The 24827-nt window shown below is 37.3% G+C and overlaps 1 protein-coding gene across 2 annotated transcripts in view; it reads right to left on the bottom strand.

Annotated features, from left to right (window-relative positions):
- Positions 1–20743, bottom strand: part of LOC129242912 (hemocytin) — a 28561-nt gene extending 7818 nt beyond the window's left edge. Inside the window, exons 1-29 of one of the 2 annotated variants that reach the window (XM_054879837.1) lie at positions 20307–20743; positions 17361–17462; positions 17042–17113; positions 16791–16928; positions 14658–14702; positions 13182–13426; positions 12953–13112; positions 12735–12862; positions 12564–12659; positions 12274–12471; positions 11984–12147; positions 11735–11892; positions 10688–10842; positions 9991–10593; positions 9697–9925; positions 8748–9634; positions 8423–8672; positions 8028–8354; positions 7644–7960; positions 5154–5530; positions 4822–4993; positions 2889–3937; positions 2548–2812; positions 2396–2489; positions 2082–2334; positions 1540–2019; positions 1184–1472; positions 943–1120; positions 562–872 (exon numbers count right to left, since the gene is read on the bottom strand). In XM_054879837.1, coding sequence (XP_054735812.1) covers positions 562–872; positions 943–1120; positions 1184–1472; positions 1540–2019; positions 2082–2334; positions 2396–2489; positions 2548–2812; positions 2889–3937; positions 4822–4993; positions 5154–5530; positions 7644–7960; positions 8028–8354; positions 8423–8672; positions 8748–9634; positions 9697–9925; positions 9991–10593; positions 10688–10842; positions 11735–11892; positions 11984–12147; positions 12274–12471; positions 12564–12659; positions 12735–12862; positions 12953–13112; positions 13182–13426; positions 14658–14702; positions 16791–16928; positions 17042–17113; positions 17361–17462; positions 20307–20410 — 7846 coding nt within the window. In that variant the 5' untranslated portion in view covers positions 20411–20743. The remainder of the gene's footprint in view (positions 1–561; positions 873–942; positions 1121–1183; positions 1473–1539; positions 2020–2081; positions 2335–2395; positions 2490–2547; positions 2813–2888; positions 3938–4821; positions 4994–5153; positions 5531–7643; positions 7961–8027; positions 8355–8422; positions 8673–8747; positions 9635–9696; positions 9926–9990; positions 10594–10687; positions 10843–11734; positions 11893–11983; positions 12148–12273; positions 12472–12563; positions 12660–12734; positions 12863–12952; positions 13113–13181; positions 13427–14657; positions 14703–16790; positions 16929–17041; positions 17114–17360; positions 17463–20306) is intronic. The other variant, XM_054879838.1, reaches the window with a different exon arrangement.
- Positions 20744–24827: the final 4084 nt, after the last annotated feature.

Raw genomic sequence — 24827 nt, 5'->3', positions numbered from 1 at the left:
AAAATATTAAAACTGTTTCCCCTTTGTAAAACTGTTCTTGCTTAGTAAAATGAGTCCTACCTGGTAAAACTGTTCTCTCTTAGTAAAACTGTTCACATCTAATAAAACTGTTCCTACTTAGTAAAACTGGTGTCACATATTAAGACTGTTCTCAACTAGTAAAAATTTTCCCATTCAAACTTCTAAGTTATTACACATATATAATTTAAGAGCTCTTTAGTAGTTGTTTAGTGGACAAAAATCTCCATTCTGAAATCTAGTTTCACTCAAAATATACTGTTCCCACCAAAACATCTTAATTAATTGAGAGCCTCTAACCGAAGAATTTGATATTTATGAACTGTTTAGTACATACAAGCGTCATATAGTAAGTTGACTGTCACAACTTCAATTTTTCAGTAATTTTCCTTTCGTAAACCATACGACTTATTTTTTAATTATTATTTAGCAATTAATTTTTAATTTAGCAATTAATTTTTAATTTTTTAATACCAAGGCTATTAGTAATATTTTCTACATTATGAACAAATTGCTCCCACCCAAAAAACGCCAAATACTCACTTTCACTCTTGTTAACAGTTGGTTGTGGAGTCACTTCGAACTTTTTCTCGCACGAGGCATCCTCGTCATCAGCGCAATCTTGTACGCCATTGCACCAAAGCAGTTCAGGTATGCAGTCACCACTTGACGGACAGATGCGTTGATATTTCGGGCAAGGCTCACATTTGCAGAAGCAATCTGGAGTAACCAATGAACGCAAGTTAGTCTCCACACAAGGTGGGCACTTCTTCGGCTTGCAATTGGAGTGGCCGCCCAAAACACAGACACATTCCTCGCAATGCTTATTTTCATATTTAGTGCCGATGGGGTAACTATTTATAACAGAATTAAAAGTGAGAATATGGAAACAGCTTGGCAGCTATGCACCATACGCAAACTTACGTGCTATATTCCTCGACACATGGGCATAGATTACTCTGCACGCAATTCCGTCCATCCCAGAACAAACCGTTACTGCACTTGCAGCCTTCACCTGGCGCGGTAGTATCTAGAACGTCATCACAAACATGGCATTTTGGTTGAGGTGTGTCAACTTTAGGCTCCTCTTCCTTAACCTCCACTGAAAAAGTTAAAGTTGGAAGTTTAAGTGTATAAGAATTCATGCAGAAATAATGCCACTTACAATATGTTTCGAAGCAGCCCACTGGCTCTATACGCATATTAATATTCTTCTCCCACTTGGAAGGCACAATCTTGATGTACTGCGTCAATATAGGCGAACGGAAACTATTCACAAACTCACTATTTGAATCGTAGTTGCTGCGAAACTGCTCGGGTTGTCCATCGAAAAAGAGCACCTTATTCCAAATATACTTATTCTTGGAGAACATAACCTTAAAGCTGGTAACCCAACCATCAGGGCCGCCTTTAGTGATAAAACCAGAGACATTACGTGGTGCCAAGAAGTCAAACTGTACAAAAGGCAAAAAGTTATCAGTGCATCTTTAAATTTTTTATATCTTTTACTCAAGTCCATACCTGCACATATTCATTCGGTGTATTAGCCACAGGCCGCCAGCCGACAGGAGAGGAGAGCTTGAGCAGATCTATTAAGCGTGGTTTTTTGGCCGGTTGTGGTAATTTCCAGATACTGCTGGCCTCCACTTGCTGCGGATGCATTTTACCACTGTCCACACCCATGCGATCCAAGCACTTCCCTGCACCCGGCCAAATAATCGGTTTCATGGTAGTAGTCATTATGATTTTCTCAAATTTGGGCTGTTCAGTGGTTGTTGGCACTGTTGCTGTAGCCGGTTCACCACAACCGAGGAGCTCTGCACGCATAGCGATACGACCATGCCATTTGAGTGGATAAATGCGTACAGATTTCGCTTCGACGGGAATGTTGAAGAGTGTCTTCTGTGGCGTACGTGAGTCAAGTGGACCATTGAACTTTTGTGGTGTATCGGTTTCGTCTACCAAATAGTAATAGGACTCGCCGTCGTGGCTGTAGAGCATCTATACGGAGCAGTGGATTAATTCGCCTTGTGTGCAACAAAAACTTGCGTTAAGAAACTTACCTTAAAAAGCGTAACATAGTTATCGAAATCGGGACTGCCGGCCATAATGACTCCGAAAATAGGTTCAGGCTCTGCGAAACTGATCTGCAGATACTGCATCTGGTCATCAATGATAGGCGACCAACTGCCGATGCTGCTCTTTGGATTCTTAGGAATACGCGCCATGAAGGGTGCATTGAAGGCGTTGAGTGAAGAACTCGCGTTGAAGACGCTATCAGGCAATGGTTGATCGCCTTGTATTAACGGTATCAAGCTAAAAGCAGTGGAGGTTATTTTTGTGTACACTTACAACGATCTTCCTAAAGAAAACTCACCGTTCGGGCTCACAATGCAAATGTGGTGCCACTGTGGATGGCAGAATTTCTGGTTCATGTTCTTTGGTTGTAGGCGTAGTACTCAAGAAATAGGCTGCTTGGAAAAATATGCACTTTAGGAAAGAGCTAGCATAAATGCAATAAAAACTTACGTAATTTAGTCACCACCGGCAACTTATTTGGCACGCAGGTATATGCGTTGTCAATGCACTGGCACACTTCGTCCTCGCCGAGTACAGGCATATGTGGCTGCACGTACTTCTCTGATTTATCCATGCAAGGGCATTCATCCAGTTCTACGCAAGTATCCTCATCGCGCCAGTACTTACCCAATGCCCAACAATCGGGTCGATGCTTGTCCACGCATCCAGGCTTACAATGCTCGCCCTTCTTGCAGAGACCGCGCTTGCGCAATATCTAAAAGATGCGTAGAGTTTTCATTCATTCAACTCATAAAAATTCACTCTCTAAATCCTCCGCGCTGCGTACTCACCGAACCATAGTAATCGCAAGTGAATTCGCACTGATTTGCACACTCTACCATCACTTTTCCTTCAGCGCACTCACTAGGTGTTTCAACCTCTGAGCTTGATGGTATCTTGCCACAGCTCGGTTTGATTTGCTGCACAGTCGCTATATGATCGCATACATACACGGTTGGATTAAACATCATATATTCACCACAAGTCTTCTCCACATATGTCCAACCATTGCCATCGTTCGTTGGCTGGCAATGCAGGAACTTATGGCAGTCACCCGGGTACTCCTTATACTCGGCTATCAGCGAGTTGCATGGCAGTCCAATTTGTGGCTTCTCAGTCGGCGTCGGTGGTGTTACTACCTCCTCATCGCACTGGCAGAAGACACGTAACTCATAGTCGTGGCACTTGCCCTGGCAAACTAGTCCCTCCTCTAGATTACAGCGCACATTCTCATCCATGTAGTCAGGTGATTCATGTGTGCCCACTACACGGCATTCAATCTTCTTCATATACTTCTTCTGGCAGGTACCATAAATACTCTCCATGCGATCGTAACGAGGCAGCTTCTCCTCATCGTTTAGATGTATAATATTGCCCGACGTATCGGAGTCCTTATCGAACCAGCGTGTCCAACCACGTACACACTTCGGCTGCGTGTCGGTGCCCATTGGATGCTGCGTAGTGCTATCGACCACAATTTTGCTTGGGTGCTCAGTTGTTGCTGGCTCCTTACACTTAACGCCACTGCATACCTCTTTTTTCTTCGAGCAACGGCATGTGGCACAATCATCCACATACGTTACATCGCCTTCGTAATAGGTCTTGCCATCGCGCAGCATGCATATGGGTTTGCAGTCAGCCTTCGGTACGCATTCTTTATAGGTATCATTGAGGTAGATCATGCCGTCGTCGCAGGGTTTGATGAAACAGCCCTCAAGGCAGTTCTCGCGGTTGCACATGCGTTCTGTCATGCCTTGGTCGAGGAAATTGTCGCAGGTCTCAACAGCGCAGGCGGGTGTGCAGGACTGATATTCCGAGCAATGGGAGTCGCATTGCATTGCTGGAAAGTGAGAGAGAAAATGCCGAAACTGTAGTCTTCCAAATTCTTTAGGCTATCTTTTATATTTTTTTCTTTTTTTTCTTGCATTTCTATGCTAATTTCATCGCCGAAATAAAGCAAACACAAAACTGAAAAATTTGTACCTCACCTTATACATGAATTCAGGAAGGCAACAACCCCATTGGGTATTCCTGAGTGCACATATTTCCTAAGCTATTTCGAAATTAATTATATAATAATCAAAAAACCAACCAAATCGATTTCTCCTGCCAATTTGTGTGGCTGCTGACTGCCAATAAATTTTAATCTCAACATTTCTGTCAAGTGTGAATAATTGCTTGCGGTCAAAATTAAAGGATTTCCTGCGCAGTCAATATCTGATTTAACTATTATGAGACTATTCAGCTGCGGTGTAAGTCTCAGCACCAAGTACGATGTCTGTGTATGCGGGTGTGTTTCATGTATGGTTGTGTGCTTGTACAAAAATCACAATGAATAATTTTCAAGTATCAATTACGCCTAATCGACAAGTCTACTTGTAAAGCGAAGCACATGCACTTTTACATATACATACAAACATATCGAAACATATACAGTTATGCCTTTTTGGCAGCTCAATCGAGCCTGAGAACTCTTGTCTTTTTACGAGTTCGTTCGTAGGCTCCTGCTCGTCCTTTAGCTTGCCAGTCGCATTGTCGTCAGCGTCGGATGTGACGATTTACACTAATGAATAATTGAAGAGACAATGATTTTCAGCAACGCAGCAACGACATATGTACATCACTCACATGCATACACACTTGCTATGACACTTTTGCAACTGCCTTACACGTCTACTTGTGTCACGGCGCTACTATTCATTCATATGCATTTGAAGTACTTACGACAGAAGTGTGGCGTACGCCAACGGATATTGATGCCCTTTTGCGAACAGGCGTGCGCATAGGTGGCCACCGCCGTACACAGGCATTCGCAATCGCCTCCCTGGTCGCAGGCGCACGTATCGAATATGCAACGTTTCAGGTACTTCTCAACAGACACTTCAGCGTGGCAATCCTGCGTTGGGTAGATGTCGCGGATGTGAAAGGAGTAAGCAGAAAAAAAGAAGAAGCACACTTAAGTATTAGCAAATGCAATGCGTATTGGAATTTTAATTATCTGTTTTCTGCTGTGCACGGCAGCTGTTCTTTCCCTCACCAGCACTCATACCGCTTACCTTAAATATTTCCGATTTTAGTACACCACATTTCAGTTGTGCCCACGTCTCTCGTTCCGGATGCTCTCTGCACGCATCTATGGGTGTCGTTGGTTGTGCGCAAAATTGTTGCACCTTCCATGCATGTCCGAAGATGAGTGGACTTGTTTCGATGCCTTGAGATGGCGTTTGCATGTCATCCATGGCGTTGTCATTGTAATTGCCGCACAATCCTTTCACTTTGTTCTTCCACTCGTTGCCGAGTTTCACGTAGACGCGTGTGCCTTCATCCCATTTCAATTGCAATTTGAGTGGTATTACTTCGACCACAATGAATACGCCAGCTTTGTAGATGTGGAAGGCGCCATGACCTTTGGCATTGCTAGCGTCGCGGATTTCTGAAAATATTACAAAGTAAAAAACTCTTGTCTATAACAAATATGTATTTATCTATAGTATTATTTTAAAACATGGCGCTTATGACTAAACTACAATATGTACAAATATGAAATATATTATATATCAAAAGATAAGATTTTACGAGTATGTTTGAAAAAATCATAAAAATTAACTTGGTTCATTTATTAATGAGATATTCTATGCAAAGAGTAAAATTAATTTTGTGAGCGGGATAACGACACATACAAGAGCACTTATAAATGTACATTTGGATTCTCAATAATTGTTTTGTTTTGTTCTCTTTACTAATAAATATGTATTCATGAACATAGTCCCAACGGGGGCTGCGAATTTTTTTCAAAATTTTGTTGTGATGGCAATAATTGGTATGAATTGACAATTGACTTGAAATTTGTCAATTCACTTAAAACAACGGTAACAGTGCAAATTAGAAAGAGTTTTGGACAGGTGCAAAATAGAATTTATTTTAAGAAAAAAGTACATCCATATTTAACTTTAAAATATGCCTAGAGGACGACCAAGAAGAGTTCGTAGAAGAGTTCCTATCCGAATTGTTTGCACGCGGAAGTGTTATGCGAAGAGGCTCAGGGAAGGCGATTTCTATTGCCTTGTATAAATTTGCAGCCGAGCGAAACCACACTTCCTTTTACGTTGAAGCGCCGCCAATTTCCCATTTCCGCCATAACAATAAATAAGGCCCAGGGGCAAACATTATCAAGGGTGGGGCTTCATTTAGAGGAGGATTGCTTTGCTCATGGCCAACTTTATGTTGCGTTAAGCCGGGTTAGATCCTGGGAAAATATACGAGTTCAAATGGGCAATAACGAAAACTTGACGTTGAATGTAGTTTATAATGAAGTAATTAAAAAAAAAAAAATACTGATTTAACTGAAAAAAATTTTAAAAATGTTATATGCATAAGTTCTTACATATTACATATGAATAAAAATATACACTTTTCTAATCATCATAACTTTTAATATATAAAAGTGTCACATATGCTGTTTACTTTCCGTGGGAAAAAAGCCCACCCGATTTGCGGGGGTTACATACTAGTAAGTAAAAATTTAAAGGAATGTGATATTAGTTGAAAATTTAGTGAGACTCTCTTTGGATATAATAATAAGCAAAATGGGTCAAATGACCATTCCTTCTGTGCAAAACTAACAACAACTACAAGGTCATACTATTTGTATCAAAAACTGTAAGAATTTCATTAAGAGAAATAATTATAATAAGAAAACGGAACGAGTTGCATAAACAAAAATAATTGTCGTAAAAAATGAAAACTAACTCACTCATGGATATTTTCCATATACAAAATTAATAATAGTTACTAAGTAATATAATTTCAACTAGACACTGCAAGAATTGGATACAGAAAAGGTATAGGAACAATTTAAAAACCCATTCACGACCATTTTTTCTTTGTAAAATTAAATGTAACTACAAATTCATATTATTTTATTTGAACCGTAAACTTTAAAGAAAACAGTGAAAGAAGTAAAAATTAACCCATTCACGACCACTTTCGCAGTGGGAAACTAATAATAGTTACAAAGCCTTATTATTTTAACTAAAAACTGTAAGAATCATTAACAAAACAGATTTAAAAAAATGTATTAACCCATTCACGACCACTTTCGCTATGAAAAATGTACAAATTGCATACAAACAATTATAATATTATAGATAAACAAAAAGTTAATTAACCCATTCACGCTTTTTTTGGTGAAATTAAAAGTAAGAGGAGATTCATATTATTTGAACTAAAAACTAAGAGAACTGCATAGAAACAAATACTTCTCGCAAAAACGGAAAAATTAACCTACTAAGGCCCCAAATGAAATTAACCGTTTACCCTAAGAAATTGTAAGAATTGCATAGAAAAACGGATACCAAGAAGGGAAACTAAACCCGTAAAAGAGCAGGGATTCGTTTACTTTTAAAATCTGCACTCGTCTCAGCACATCTTGAAACAGCTTATTTTGTTTCTGTTACCGTGGTTAGCCCTTAGAGAAACTAATTGATTCACTTTTTACATTAAAGAGAGGGAAAGAGTTAAAATTGAATCCTAACTCTCATGCTTACTTTTAATCGCCGATTTGTTCGGATCAGTTGTGTAAGTCGAATCTGCAGCCAGTGTAATGGTATCCTGTACACTACCGGTTAATGAAATCTCGACAGACTTCGAACAGGTTACGCCCATTGTGCCACACAAGACATTCTGTATTGTAACAGTAAAACCATCGCCATTGTCTGCCACACCCTTGGAGAGTATATAATCGCAGGCACCTTGGAAATCGAAGTCGTGATTATCGTATGTAGTGAAATGCGAGTCACCCCATACAGAACAGGTCGAGCCACAGCCATTGGAGGAACACGACCAATTGCCACTCTTACAAACGCTAAATATGTAAAAGTAAAAGAATTTACAAAAAACAACAACAGCATTATAGTTATTTACAAAATTACCATAGATTACAATCCTCCTTAATCTTTTCGCCATCAGAGTAGCTCTTGCCGGCGTGATGGCATGAACAATGCTCGGGTAGGACACAAGCTTTGCGTGAGGTATCATAAACATAACCGCTCATGCAGACACAACCGGGCGCGCAGTCCTCAATATTCTCCATATACTCATGCATATTCTTGCAGGTTTTCGGTTCATTGGGTGCACACTTAGAGAACTCGGCGTAGGGGCGATTCGCGCAGTCGGCGCGCAGTTGTGATGAAGGTGGGTACTTCTCCTCATCACCAGGTTCGGCATCCTCACACTCCCATATGCCATTCGTGCAAGTGCTGAAAGCGCATACAAATCTCAGCACAAGTAGCAGCGAATAAGAGTAGTTGCTTGAGGTAATACTTACCACAAATCCAGGAACTTTTCACCTGGTCGTACTTCTTTGTAACCCGGTTTGAAGGTAATACTGTCGTAAGTGCAAGTACACTTGTGCTGTGGCACGCACTCGTTCTTTTCGTTCAAGTACTCACCATGTGGGCAACGACAACCCTCAACACATTCTTTCTTGCAGCTATTTTTGGTAGCCAAATCGCTGCAGGTACGCGAACATGTGTCGCCGCACTCGTCATACACTTGACCCATTGGACATTTAACAGCTGTGAAATGTGAGTTTTGCGTTTATGGCCAAAGCCGAATAACCAATCAAGTAACTATCTATCTATCATACTTACCACATTCCTTTACCGCCATACGCCAGCCAGTTTTAATACCTTGACGCGTACACTCAGTACCGTAGGCAGCCAAGATGGGACAGAAACACTTGTCCGGCTCATCTTTGCACGCGCAGACATCATACAAACAGTCTTCGTAGTATTGCTCAGGTTCAACGGTCCAATGACAGTCTTGGAATATGTCATCCATAATCCAGTTACAGTATTTTTCTGCAACATCACGCTTGTCGGGGTTTGCGCTGCAAGGATGGGGACCAGGTACAGTATCGGTTGGGAAATCGCAAGTATCCTTTGTGCGCCACTTGTCGGCGAACGGCTCTACAGCCGTCTCAATATCACCTTCCGGCGTTAAAAAGTCATCTTGTGTGTTCGAGTTGAAGGTGCCACATAGGCCTGCAGTCTGATTGCGATAACTTGGCGGTGCATCAATATAGACACGTGAGATACCATCCCACCAAATGCGTACGCCATCGGGGAATTCAACTGTCATGAAGCTCGAACTGGCCAAACGTATAAGTGCCTCGCCAGCGCCAAGTATTTTGGGAAACTTTGTGATTTGTTTCTCGTTTATATGCACAAGCATATCCTGACTCAGGCGCACAGTGGTCGGCACGCCGTTCTTTAGCGTAAAGCGGAGCGTAACCGATTTGGTGCATGATGGATTCTCTGCAGCAGCCACCAAATTCAAATTCTCGGAAATCGCGCCAGAACAAGCCACATTCTCTGCTTCCACTGACAATTTAGCTGTCTTAAGCAAATAGTAGGAGCACTGACCCATAAAGTCAAAACGTTTGCCATCGAACGTCTGATAATGCGGATCGCCTATGGCGCCGCACCGAGCGCCACACTCCTCGTCCGTGCATTTCCACTGGCCAGATTTGCAGGTGCTATCGGTGGAGAGGGTGCATTAGTGTAAGTAAATTATTAAAAGTTGTGACTTACTACTCACCATGTATTGCATTTCTTTTTAATGCTCGCTTCTGGCTTGAACTCCTTGCCGCGCATAGTGCATGGGCATAGCTCTTGTGTGATGCAGGCGTCCTTGTACTGCACTGTTCCTTCAGGGCAGAAGCAGCCTTCATTACATTTTCCTTTGCTTGGCGTTACTGCCATGTCACAGGTGGGCTCAACGTCTGGGCCACATGGCAAATACACACGTCCATAGCTACAGCTTACAGCTGTGTAATTCGAAATTTAAAAACTGCGCACAAGCACTGCCACCAAACAAGAATTTACTACTTACGACATATTTCCAAATCACGCCAGCCATGCTCCAATTTGACACCTTTGAAGATGCACTCCTTAGCCAACATAGAGACTGCATCACAGTTGCAAGTTTCTGGATGCTCACGATTCGGACAATTGCAATAATCGTCCACACATACGCGCAGCATTGCCTCAAAGTTAATGCCCTTCACACATTGCTCCAGTTTTTCATTTGACAAAAGCCGACTGCAGACTTCTACTGCCTTCTTCTGTTTGGCAATTTCACAGGAATCTATGCCAAAGTCTAACTCACGACTATTTTCCATTATACACAAGTCTGATTTGTCATCAACACGCCACGAATCTGTAAAGGACTTAACAGTCTCCACGACCACACCACTTTTCGCCGTCAAGTCATTCTTGTAGTCACCGTCTAGCGAGCCGCACAAACCCCCAACTTTAGACCACAGCAAAGGCCCGGCATGGATGCCCAAATACTGATGGCGGTCCCAATCTATTTGTAGGCCAACAGACTCCAGCTGGATTTGCATATGTTGAGCAACAGGTATGATCTTCATGCCCATCACCTGTACGGGTATGGGTAATTTTTTAGCTGGCGTGGAAAGATGAATCGTGCCATCTAAGAAAGAATGAAAAGAAAGATAGAATGAAGAATTAAGAGATTCAACTACTTCTTACTACCAAGAAATATATTTTTTGCTTTTATTGCTTACTCAGATTGTCCAACGTATATGGTATGGATTGCCAGTATATCTGCAGCGAATGAGCACAGCCATAGCCAGAGCCATACGGACAAGCTTTGAGTGTTACATCGAACGTAGCATCCACTTTATCGTTCACTAGCGTATGGGAGCACGAAAGAGGCGCTCTAAAAAGATACAAATTGAAATGATGAAGTTTAAAAGCGGAGTTTAAGATTAGAATCAAAAGTAAAATAAATTTACAGGTTAAGGTTAGAGATTAGGATACTGATATGGGAGATTCAAGGAAAAAAAGTTTGAGATAAATAATAAGTGCTATATGCGGAAGGTCAAACATCCATCTATAAGATTGCAGCTTAACATTGTAGTTGAAGACAACTGTTTAATAGTTGCAGGTTAGGGTTTAAAACTTAAACTTTAAGCATCAATGACTAAAGAAGATTGAAGACTGAAGATTTAAAGATTAAAGTTTAAAGGTTAATAGTTAAAGCTTTGAAATTTAAAGGTTAAAGATTAAAGTTAAAGGATTAAAGATAAAAATGTAAGGGTTAAATGTTGCCTCAAGCCTGGTTCGAGCGAAGGCTGAAGAAGTGGTCCGCCGTCTCATCCTCGTCTCCATATGCTGGGCAGAGTGCACTGTCTGAGATACCGACCTTTTCCATCTGCTTCGGCCATAGAAAGAGACCCGTCATCAGTCCAACCAGCTGCCTTTAGTCTCTTCTACTTATTAACAGAAGGATCTGCGGCAGTTAGCCGATCATGAGAGGTAGTTTTGTTCATCTGCAGCCTTCTCAGCCAAGCTTGCTTGTGGGTTGAAGTAACCCGTTTGCTAATCGTGGCTTTGATGGCTGCAGAAGGGAGTGGCAAAAAAAAAGATTCAAGGTTGAAGGTTAGGGGCAAAACAAGTATAGCATATTTAAGATTAAAGGTAAAAGGTTAAATGTTAATGCTAAAAAAACAAAGGCAAAGCAGGTAAAAAAAATTAAAACTCTAACTTGAAAGTTAAATTTGAATGTTTAAAATACTCAACTTCTAAAAGCTTAAATTATAGACACTTACTTAAAAACCAATCCATCGAACGTCTTCATGTTGACACCACCCCAAGTGGTGCACAATGCAGGCTTTGGTGCACGATCAATCATCACATTCACGTCGCCCTCCATATATAGTGTAAAACGAGTCGGAGATATTGCCGTCTCTTCCGAGGACCACCATTCCTATATTTTCCAAATCAGAGTATGTTTTTTTTTTAAATGTAAACAATTTGAGAATTAAATTAAACGAAAGTTATTTGAAACTTCTCCGTACACTATGGCGCTCTATATCCTTATATTTGGCCAGTATTGCTTGAAGGCGCTCGCGTTCTGTGGTCCACTGCATACCAAATTCTGCACTACCACCACCGATAGTATTGACAACACTCTGCGAATATTGTGAAGCATGTGAGCCAGGACGAATGATGTAACCAGGAGCTAAGCATGAAAGAATTTATTAACTCAATAATGGTAAATATTATTTGCTTCACAGGAATCGGATCGAATGTCAATAGCGAGAGTGTCGCTTCTTTGGATTTTAAATTTAAGTGAAACCCTACTTACGGTATATACACTTCGGCAATGGCTTGGGGAAGAACTCGCCAACACTGTACTCGCAGGCATAGTCAATGTCCAAGCTGCCCTGCACTTTCAAACCCGGCACCGAGGGACAAGAAAATTTGCATTTAGCTTCTAAGCCATCGTAGTTACACTTGTAGCTGCCATTAAAGCCAGTCTTCGTCACATTGCAAGCTTGCACGCCTAGATTGGAGAATGGAGATTGGGCGCCAATGTAACAGGCAAAGTAAAAAAGCATGAAATTGAACTGCTTAAAGCCAATGGTAAATACTCACTGTGTTGGCAGTAGTTGCCGCGATATTTTTGCGTACACTGACAAACATTAAAGGAAATGCATTGACCGTCGTTCTCGCAGGGTGGTTCACAAATTGCTAAAGGCATATGTGGCAAAGATTAAGAAATTGGGCTTTAAGTCATTTTACAGTTTATTTTCTATCTCAACTTACGTCCGCAATCAGGTGGTTTTGGTGAATTTGACTTCTTATGAAACCAAATACCATCCACGCACTCGAGATTGGTTATAGTACTGCCATCCGGGTACTGAAAGCCACTCATGCACTCGGCATTGCAAACGCTGCAAGAAATTCAATACATTTTTATATTATTATATATTTTTTATTCAAATTTAAAACCAACAATTTCTTAGAGCAATGAAAACACTTACTTATTACTGCAACTAACTCGCGAGTTCTTCGGTATTGGTGGCTTACCGCCACAGAATGTTTTCTTATTCTGACACCATGGACCGAAGAAATTCTCAGCGCATTTACAAATGCCTGCTTCTAAGCAAATGCCGTTATTCTCACAGGGTGGTATGCAAGTAGCTAAAAGTGGGCGAGATATTTATTGTTATTAAAAGTAAAAAATCAGTTCTTGTGTTCTTTGCGCCTCACCTTGACAGGGCGGCACAGTCGTAATAGCCGAATCACGTATTATCCACGATCCACTCATGCAGATCATTTTCAGTAGGTTTGTGCCATCTGGAAAACTGTATTGTGGCGGACAACTTACTTCACATTGATTGGCCCGACATTTCACCTGCACATTCGGGGGTAGTCTGTATGCTGGGCAATTGGCATAAGCGGGTATTTGGGGGCGTTCGTGCATCAGGAAGTCGTTATTTAATTGCACATTAGAGCTGTTAGAGATTTGGAAAATATATTATATATTTTTTTATATTTCTGCTTAGTATTTTAACGTAAAAAAAATTGTGATGTTGAGACTTCAATTGAAAAGAAGAAAGCGATAAAAGTTTTTTTTTTTCTTTTTATAAAATTAGCTTAAAAAGTAATTCTTATAATCTCGAGACCTTACGCTCAGTGTGTGTGTATAGACTTACAGTACTTTTGTATATTCAATTCTACAGTATAGGTTGGTTATTTTAAGGAATTTGGTTATTGAAGATATTGAATCGGAATCTGGGAAGGATAGGCGGATAATTGGGTTTGAGTTACAGAGCATTTATCTTCTGCGGACGAAGTATATTGGGGAATGGAGTATTATATAGGGTATGGTACTTATTACGCCCAGGTTGTACGAGCATGTAATTGGGTAAGAGTTGGTTATGAGATGTCCCTGTGTAGTCTTTGTGTACCCAAGACGAAGTCGTCCGTATTTTATGACGTCAAGTCAAGTCACCTTATTTTTATTTTTTTATAGTCTGTTGTATTGGTTTTTGTATGGTTTATTTGTCAGTACCAGTTATTAGTTGAGCTCCATTCATGGTGCTATTTGGTATAGAAATGTTTTTAATAAGCTTTTTTTAATATCATGGTGCTCAATATGCTTGTTTAGTGGTATAGTCGCCGATTTTTTTTTTCCGGTTATGTTGGGGTTTCCTGGCACCCAAATTAGTTTTGTTTTAGGGAATTTTACGATAAAAGTTATAGCTGCTACTTCGGAATTGAATTTCGAACTCGGAGTTCTTATAAAAATATCAGTTGATTTTGAGCTTGCTCTTTTATTACTAATGGCATATACCTTTTAAATTAATAAACGATTTTTTTTATTAATATTTAAATACGAATATTAATATTTTATGTAAAAGTAAAATCGTTAAACAACGAGACTAATTCTATTTTTTGTTTTTTTAATAATAAAATAAAAAAAATAATATTTAAATAAGAAAATGTAAAATAAAAATAAATTAAAATTAGAAAAAATTAAATTCTATTTTAAAATAAAAATATTCTCGATACTTAGTAATTTCATACTCTTCTATATTTACATAAAATATAGTTACGTAAATATTAATGACAAAAATACTGAATTTTGAAAAAATCTTTTGTTGAAAATGTTTTTTTTTTTAATTTTTTTGAAATTAAATTAAAATTTATTTTAAAAATAAAACAAATTCATTATTCACTTACACTGTTTTTACGCCGAATGCATTAAGCGGTGATAAGTTGTAGGAGCTATAAAAATCCCAATAATACAACAAGGCATAAGTTACAAAAATAAAAATCGTATCAATAAAAATATATTTACAGAACAGGATTTGTATTGAAAAGAGCTTGGCAGACAAGCGTAATAATTTCTTTTATTTTTCTCTAAATATAAACTAATTTTTTGTTTTTCAATTACAGTTTGCTATTTAGATTTGAAAAATGATAAATTGAAACGAGATCGATATTTACGTTGCTTGCAATTGCACACTTAAAGCGATAATTTGCCGGGCTCGGCTAGTTGCCCGAGGACTTTACCACCACAATACTAGAATTCACTTGCTAACGACAAGGAATTCAGCTGCTTGAATTTATATTGGAAGAGGAAAAATGTGTACAATACATGTAAGAAACACCGAAAAAATTGGCTTCGCTAGTAAGTCTAACCCTCGCTGAGTCCTACTCAATAGTGATTTTACAAGACCAAGCTTCTGAGTTATTCAGAGTTAATACCGTAGTAATGCAGGGAGACCATAAACTATGTAATTAAAAATGTTGATCCATCAAGGGCTACATTCACCAAAGCTTTTAATTTTTTTCAATAAAATAGGTAGCAGGTTGTCTTGAGGTTGGATAAAAGCCAGAAAGGTATCCAAGGCAACGCGCGATCCGTGGAAACAGCCCAACTTATGCCATCAACAAGCCCATTACTACTATTTTATTAAGATATTATTTACTCAGGCATTTAAAGAAACATATTGACTCTATTGAATTGGCAGAATGGAATACGTTTAAGCAACGATATACTCCATTCAATGGCATGCAAAAATCAGCTCTCTACCCAAATAAGTACTCCCGACTCAGAAAACGACATATCAAACTCACACAATAACACTTCAGTACAGAAGCTACCCAACGACAATGACCAATAGCCTCTCAGCTGACCACCTTTAAACGATTGTCGCACCTTAAAAAGTATCAGGAAGAACCACATCGAACCCAGCAAACCTTCTATTCTACTAGCTACTGTTTCTATGAGCAATATAACTATACATTTTTAAAAGATTATAACTAAACTACTATGATTTAATATGTTTTTCTAATAATAACTCGGACTCTTTTATCAAACTATCGAGTTGTGGATCCTGGTAGCTAGTACTCGTTCTGTTATTAGTTTTTAATATTATAATATATACTAAATAGATGTACCCGGCGCGCGTTGCTACGCCAACAACTAAAATAAATTTAATAAAAACAACTTTAAAGAAAAATAAGTACACAAATATTCAATTCATTCTAAACCATTTTATTGATTTTGTTTATTTCGAAAAAATCGGTTGAACGGGGCAGAAGTTGCTACTCTGCAGCGCCACCTGGTGGCGAGTGGCAGCAATGAGGATATTCTACAAACCTTCTCCGTGGAAAAATACCTATCTATACCAATTTTTATAATACTCGCTCCAGTAGTGTTTGAGTTCATCGAGGGCATACAGACAAACATTCATTTTTATATATAAAAATTTATTCTAATAAATAAATCATAAAAAATAAATAAAAATCTTCCTTCCTCTTCCGAAATATATATATAATATATATATATATAATTGGCGGGTACACCGTTTTTGGGTGTTTGGCCGAACTCCTCCTCGTATTTGTGGTGTGCGCCTTGATGTTGTTCCACAAATGGAGGGACCTACAATTTCAAGCCGACTCCGAACGGCAGATATTTTTATGAGGAGCTTTTTCATGGCAGAAATACACTCGGAGGTTTGCCATTGCCTGCCGAGAGGCGACCGCTATTAGAAAAATGTTTTTCTTAATTTTGGTGTTTTCACCGAGATTCGAACCGACGTTTTCTCTGTGAATTCCGAATGATAGTCGCGCACCAACCCATTCAGCTACGGCGGCCGCCAAATATGTACCTCTTCCGAAATATGTACCAAAAAGTCAAATTTTTTTCCATAAATTATACAGATTTTCCAAAGCGCGTTAAATGCGATTTTTAAGTTTAGCAGGTCACGGTATTGCAAATAAAATAAGCTCAATTTGTGTATTTACCCTGGCAGAATCCTATATGGATAGATTAATATATGCTAACAAGTACAAAATCACACATACCTGCCGCCACCGTAACCACCAGTGCGATAAGCACTATGCGGTGACCCATAACCACCGACACCGTGACCATGACCGTAACCACCAGGACCACCAGAACCGCGCCCATAGCCAGCTTGACTTGTCTTGATGCCAAAATGTCTATTTTGCGTTGGTTGAGCAAAAATAAAAGTGATATTAATTTCCATATATGTACTCGTATGGCTTGCGTACCTATATATAAGTATAGAAATAATCTGCTAAAAAAAACTTACGCTCCGCCGCCGTAACCGAAGCCACCGCTCTTAGCTGCGCCATAGCCGCTATTACCGCCACCCAAGCCTATGCTGTAATTTTAAGGTTGCAAATAAGATTAATTTTTTTTATCGAAATTCACATTTTTCTAAGCTTCCGCTTCGGCTTGATAGCCTGAATATATTTGTATAACCACTGCTATTAGTTTTGTATACTTAAGTTGCGACGTGAAAGTCTTTCAAACGCGCAGGAGCTATGGTTCCTATGATTCATAGCATTGCAAATTTACTTCATAATTTTTGATGTTTTTTTTTTGTGAACCTTCAATTTGTTTCTTACCTCAGCGTCGGCACTGCTGCTGTTTTTTTCTTGATTAGTCCAAAAAAGTCACGCTCCTCGCGGTTATTATCAACTTGTTCGTCTTTTTCGGCGCTGATTGGACTGGAAAAGTAATAATAAATAGTAAGTGAAAATAAATTTTTAATTAAAGCAACAATGGTTTGTATACATATAGTATATATGTATATATATAATTGGCGTGTACACCCTTTTTGGGTGTTTGGCCGAGCTCCTCCTCTTCTTTGTGGTGCGCGTGTTGATGTTGTTCAACAATGGTTTTAAGTTATTTCTATTTTTACACAGAATATGTATATACATAATGAGAGTACGTACTTATAGACATTCGGCTTTATCCTGAATATGAGAACTGACTCGATTTTCTGTGACCTAATCTGCCCTAGAGTGGATGACTATTTGAAAAAACGCGTTGAACATGGTGACCTTCCTTGTATCAAAAACCTTGAAAAGAGGTAAGGCATTTCACATATCAATAATAGTGCAAAATTATAAGTTAAGAGATACTCCACTGCCAATTCCTTTAATTTTGTTCGGCTGGTGCGAAGGTAATTGTAAAATGTCCCCCATCTCTTAACGAGACAGCTTCGCCAACCGTTTCGAATATTTTACTGCTGTTATAAAATTTATAAAAGTTTGTACAAAATGACGCGTGAATATAGATTTCGTCTTTGAAATGAAGAGTGAGTCTCTTCATATAATATAATATATTGATATTTTCTTCACATATTCATAATTTCCAAATATTTCACACATACCTTTTTTAATATTATTGATAATTTTTATTGATATTATTGGTTATAAAAATGAAAAATAAAAAACGACGTGAGAAATTGATTGTCAGTTGTCAACAAAATTATTCGAAATTACTTTTCTTTTATTGTATTTTTTCTTCACTTTTTGAAATAAAATAAAACATTTTTGTTATATTTCTAATAAAAGATAATATTTTCATAACGCTGTTCCAGAAAAAAGTTGTCTGCTCTCAAACTAACTTTTCCAAATTATTCCTTGACTTTTATTACCTTTTGCAGCCTTTTGTTAACTCACAGACTAATTTTTTTAAATTACATATGTATATAGGTATATAATTGGCGCTTGCACCCTTTATTGGGTGTTTGGCCGAGCTCCTCTTGCTATTTTTGGTGTGCAACTTGGTGTTATTCTACAAATAAAGGTACTTACAGTTCTATGCTGCTTCAGTAAGGCAGATGGTTTTTTTATGAGGCGCTTTTTCATGACAGAAATCTACAAGGTTGCATTGCCGACGAGCAACCACTATAAGAAACACTTTTTTTTACCACTTGGTTTTTCGTGCTTGAGGTTTCGAAATCGAGCACTTCCAAATAGTACCCGCGCACCAAGACTTTCGGCTACAATGGATATCGGAAGGATAACTTTTCTTAAAAAAAATTGTCAACTTTCAGCCGAATTTTTCTAACTTTTTTTAACTTTTGCAAAAGAAATTTTTTTTACTAGAAAAATCACGAAAAAACCCCAAAAAAAATTGTCTGCGTTCTGCTGAACCGGTAAAAATTATTTGGCTTTTCTTTCCCTTTTAAATTTTTCGAATTAAGCAAGAAAGAAACTTGTTTAGCTTTTAAAAAATGCTTCGAAATAAACAGGAAGAAACTTATTTTTAACTTTCACAGAAAAAATTATTTTTTTTTTCTAAACCAGAAAAATAATATAGCATCTCAAGAAAATTGCTGGTTTTCTCCTGAATTTTTTGAAATCATTTCTTAAGCTTTATTTTGTTCATAAATTTTTCGAAATAAGTAAGAAAAAACTTATATTAACTTGTACCCAAAGGAAATTTTTATTTTTTCTCAAGCAAGAAAAATAACACCCCAAAAAAAATTGTCAGCTTTTATCCCAAGTGTTAAAATTTACTTTTATTTTCTTTTTAAATTTTTCGAAATAAGCAAAAAACCAACTGTTTTTATGTTTTTCCAAACCAGAAAAATACCACGTCAGAAAAGTTTCAGCTTTCGGACAAATTTGTCGAAATTTTTTCTTGAATATCGGTTTCCTTTTAAATGTTTCGAAAAAAGTGAGAAAAATAAAACGGTTTTAACTTGTACGCAAAAAAAAGGTTTTTTCCCGGACCAGAAAATTAAAAAAGTGTCCGTAGGTATTCTGCCGAAGTTTTACAAATCAGTTCTAAGCTTTTATTTTTTTTAAATAAACAAGAAAAAATTATTTTTATAACTCTTACACAAAAAACACTTGTTTCTTCAAAACCAGAAAAATAACTACACCAAACAAAACTGTTATTTTTTAGCCAAATTTTTGAAAATGATTTCTCGGCCTTTATTTTCTTTTCACATTTTTCGAAATGAGCAAGAATAAACCTTTTTTTAACTTTTATACAAAAAATATTTTTTTTTAGAACCGAAAAATAACACCTAAAAAAATATTTACTATTATGCTTTTTCGATATTATTTTTTGGATTTTATTTTTAAACTTTTCCAAAATAAAACAGAAAAATACTTTTTTTATTTTTTACACAAAAAAATATTTATCATATCAAAACGAGAAAAATAACTCCTCAGAAAACTTGGTCAAAATACTTTTTTTAACCAGAAAAATAACTCGCCAAGAGGATTTTCAGTTCTCAGCAGAATTTTTCAAAATTATTTTAAACTATTGTATTTTTTTCTTTTTAAAATTAAAAAAAAAAACAGTTGAACTTGTTAAGAAAAACAGTTCTAACCCTAAGGAGAGTCCTCTGCCGAATTTTTCGGAACTACTTTCTTTCTTGATTTTTATTTTTTTTTTTTAAATTATTCATACTACTACTTCACAGAGAAGTCCAAAGTTGTCTAATTTATCAAAAAGCATATATGTATAAAAAACATTTTTTTTAGTTATCCATTTTTCAGAATTTCTTTCCACATAATTTCTGAAACGAAAACCAAAACACTTACTTTGGCGCCACTGCTTCCACAATATCGCCAGGCTCCGCTGCTGTTGGATGGCCATAAAGCTGCATTAGCAGCAGAGTCACCACAAAACACCAATTCATTTTCATTTAAAATCACAAATGTTTTTAAGTTTTCACTTTCAAAGTACAGTTACTGCAAATCCACTACCGGGGTGGCATCCGCTTCAAGCCAAATGTGCATATAAATAAATAAGAAATCAAATACAGCTTTAAATTTAAGAATCCCTGCATTGATTATCCTTGATTATCCTTTTTCTAGTGGACTATGCACCAGCTGGTGTAAAGGGCATATATAATTTTGTCCTTTAACGGTGCATATCCTTTTCAACACTTTTCACTATTTCACACTTTTATTTCAATTATCCACTATTTTTTCACTATGTCCGAGAAACTTACCGACGTACCGAAACCGAGCGCCTTGCGCACGAAAACTGGCCACACCAAGCGCGCGCAACCGTTTTTATAGCCGCGGAGAGGGTTGGAAAAAAAATCCACAATCAATTTACTCATAAGGAAAATCTATTTGATTTTAAAGCGTTTCTTTGCAAAGAACTCAGTATTTCTCCAGATTCAGCTGGGCAGCTTTATCGCTGAAATATTTATTTATGTGAGTAGAAAAAAGGCAAAAACGCGCAAAAAATGTAGGAGCGTGTCATGCGATAGCGTTGCCATATATAATAGTATATTATAAGAACATTGAAATACAGCTTCATTTGCTGCTTATAGTGCGTAGTTACATACAAACGAATGTAAATAGAAATATATATATTTCGGCGTAGTAGTGCAGCCAACCCACCCGCAACTCGTTATCGGGGCAGCTGCATGCGCATGCCATTCATCCAAAAATATTTAAATCGCATAAAATATATTTGAATGCACACACACGCACAAATGTACATACATTCACAGCAAGCATTATTTTGATAAAAATGCGTGAATTGAGTAAAAAAAAATGAATGTAAGTACAAAGGAGTTGAAATGACTGTTAATAAAAAAAATCGCAACTACTTGAGCTTGACATACTTTTCGCATCGGATAAGCAGTACTTTAGTGCTCTTGCTCCACAAGAATTTTTGCATGCACGATATAGCGGTATAAAAAGTTTTTATTTAAAATTTTATTTAATATTTTTTTGTTGTATACACTTTCAGCAGTATTTTATTATATCTGCACTAACCACAACCCAAAAACGCTGATTGTTTGCTGGCATCATTTTTGCAAAAAAATTGGGACAAGCCTAAAGTGAATTTTGGCGAATTTGCAAAAAAAACCAACGAAACCTTGTTTTTCTTATTTCACTTTTCAAATGACCATGAATGGTTCAATGAACGAATTACTTTATTAGAGCAAAACCAAGTACGCGTACTCAGGAACTCGTATCTGCAGCCAGTTTTAGAAATATAAAGATTTTGTTGAATTTCGATTCTCTTTTCAAAATTCAAAACAAACAGTTATATTTATATTTTATATTTATAACTTTATTTAATGCAAGTACAGATCAGTGCAAAGGAGAGATCGAGGTACAAAGAACTTGAGAGCTTCTTATGTTCAGACAGCGTTCCTTTCATTGGAGCGTTACAGCTGAATTTATTGAACGCGGAGTTCATAATATTTGCAGCTACATAGACATAGTGTAGCGAATAAAGATCCAGCTGGATCCTGTCGTCCGAATCGATACACACGCTCTGACTCTGAAAGTATTGAAAGATGCCTTACCAGCTGGTGGTAGTAGAGGAAGAGGAGGGCCGCCACTACGTTGGAAATATCAGTCAGGTCCGGCTTGGTGTGTCCAATTGACGCCGGTTCGTACGAGAAAGAAACGACTGACGCGTCGTTAAATCGCTTAAGTGGCTCTCACGCCATTCAAGAACAAGAAGAAGATCATGGTTATTTATATCTGGGGCAAACCGCGTCAAGTTTATTCAGCTAAAAACTTTATCACCTCTATTTTCGGTTCTCGGAATTAAAGAAAAAAAATTATTTACCAAAAATTTTTAAATTTTTTTTTTTCAAATTAAAAAAATATTTTGAACTAAAAAATGTTTGAATATTTTCCCCCAGTTTTTATCGGAAATTACGGAAATAAAGGCTTTTTTAATAAGAGGTGTTATTTTTATATTCAAAAAAATGCTACTTTTATAAATGATCGGATGTTTATTTCATTATAAAGTGGAAGGTATGCCGTTAATAGTGGAAAATAACATCAGGCAAATGACCAACTCGACCGCGCTTACAGGACAATATCCTTTTCATGAAATTTTCCATAACCGAATTGCAAAGTGGCTGCCCTATGTGCTCGATAGCCTCACGAATTCCATCTTTGAGGTCTTGAATCGACCCTGGGCCCCAAAAAACAAATCACAAGGTGTTAAATCACAAGATCTCGGTGGCCAATTGTCATCACGTCTTCAAGAGATAACACGGTTCGTAAACTTTTCCCGTAAGAGATCAATAGTTTCGTTGCTTGTGTGGCACGTAGCGTCGTCTTGTTAAAAATAAACGTTGTCCAGATCAATACCATCCAATTACGGCCATAAAAAATCGTTAATCATCTCTCGATAGCGCAATCCATTCACCAATAACACCTGTTATTGGAAAATCATTTAGCTTTCAGAATTTTTTTTTTCTCTTATGCTCGATTTCACCAATCAATTTTAAATTAATCAAACTGTCAAAATTAAACGAACAAAGCAAAGTTTCGTGAGCAAAAGTTTTGACCGCAAAAACAAAGTTTTAACCGCCCATACTGATGCAGATAAATCGAATGCCTTAGCACCAGTTTAGATTTAGACGTAGCAATTCGACGATAGAATAAATCCACAGAGTTATACATAAAATAGACGGCGTTTTATATAAAAAGCAACTGTGTGTAGCTGGATACAATGGGGCGCTAAATTAATCACCCTATCGAGAGATTCATAAGTGGCGGCATTCATATTTGACACTTGTGAAGTATACAGCTGCAGTATATAAACAAGTCATGCATCAAAATAAAGATTTTCATCACTCAAACAACTTTTTATTTTTTGTTTAAATTAATTAAAGAAATTTTTCTAAAACCAAATTAGAAGATTAATTTTGCGCCACCTTGTATCTTGACGTAGCAAAAGCCTCTGGCAAAATAGGACATACTAGTCTTTCGTAAAAGTCTAAAATCTGGCTACTACCAAATGTTGAAAACCATTTAGAGCAGCAGATTCATCAGCAAGGATGCATGCTTTGACACGCAAGCAATGAACGCAAGAATTTCTGAAAGAAGCGTATTTAACCCCATGTTATATCTCGATTCAAGCTTAAGGTCATAGCAACTATCACCCTTCTTCTTCTTAGCCTCACAGTGGTGGCTCATAGTTTCATCAACATTTTATCTCCACTTTATTCTATCCATGACTTCGTCTCCTCAGTTTTGTACGTTGATTTCCTTCAGATCGTAACTGGAATGACTCTGCTGCATGACCGATTAAAGCATTCAAAGGTTTTAACATTTACCGAAAAACAAAATCAATGCAATCGCGTCACAAGGGTCTTAACCTTTCTTGTACTCCTATAGGTTTTTCAGTCAAAACGAATTTAATCTCACCGGAAAAGAAACTATTTGGATTACCAGAAAGTGAAAAGCTAATAAAAAGGAAATAGTTTCCCTTGAATATGGATAATTTTTCCTCAAAAGATATATTTGATTAACATTTCGGAAATTCTAAACCCCCACTGCGCAAGGGAATTTACTTCAAACGTTCCTTAAACCGGATGGACGGATTTTTTAACTTTCCGTGAGAATTAAAATAATACACAAAAACTAATTAAACCCATTTATTTATTTATATGCTTGCCTAAATACAAAAATATTGTATTCATATGTGTGTACATACACATGTAAATTCCAAGAATCTAAATAGGGAATTTTTCGATCGCAAATTCCACTTTGCAACGTCAAATACGTATAGCAGAAAAATGTTATTATCTGCATTTAAACAAACACAAAAGTATAATTATAGCTACATAGCTGCTGTAAAAGCGAATGCTGATAAATAACAAACATGAATCAACGTGAAGAAAAACAACAGCAAAAACACGAAAAGCCTGCGACATAAACTGCAAATGAATTCCGATTAAACTTTGCTGTAATATCTGAAAAATGATAATTTATATAATAAATTCTTAATTTTTTTACACATCGTGAATAAGTGCCTTGAACTTGAAATCAAGAGTCTTGAATTGCACGAGTTACAGGCTGCATAAATCGTGATTATGATTACACAGTACAACAAATTTAAATTGTTTGATTGGAACAGAACAGAGACTAGTAATACTGGATATATTTTTTTCTTTTTTGTTTTGCAGGAAAATGTTTGGACTACAACATCAAAATTTGTTTGCAACTGGTCTAACTTTGTAACAAATAAATATTTCTATGACCAAAAATTTCAAAACTCTAACTCACTGTACACAAAAGTAACTGAGACATGTTGGATTATAATACATTTTTCTCTAAAGGTAGTCCACT

Source organism: Anastrepha obliqua, chromosome 3 (assembly GCF_027943255.1).
Source record: "Anastrepha obliqua isolate idAnaObli1 chromosome 3, idAnaObli1_1.0, whole genome shotgun sequence".
NCBI classification, from domain to species: Eukaryota; Metazoa; Arthropoda; class Insecta; order Diptera; family Tephritidae; genus Anastrepha; species Anastrepha obliqua.
Note: the sequence above shows the minus strand (reverse complement) of the source record. Positions and strands in the feature narration are given on the sequence as shown.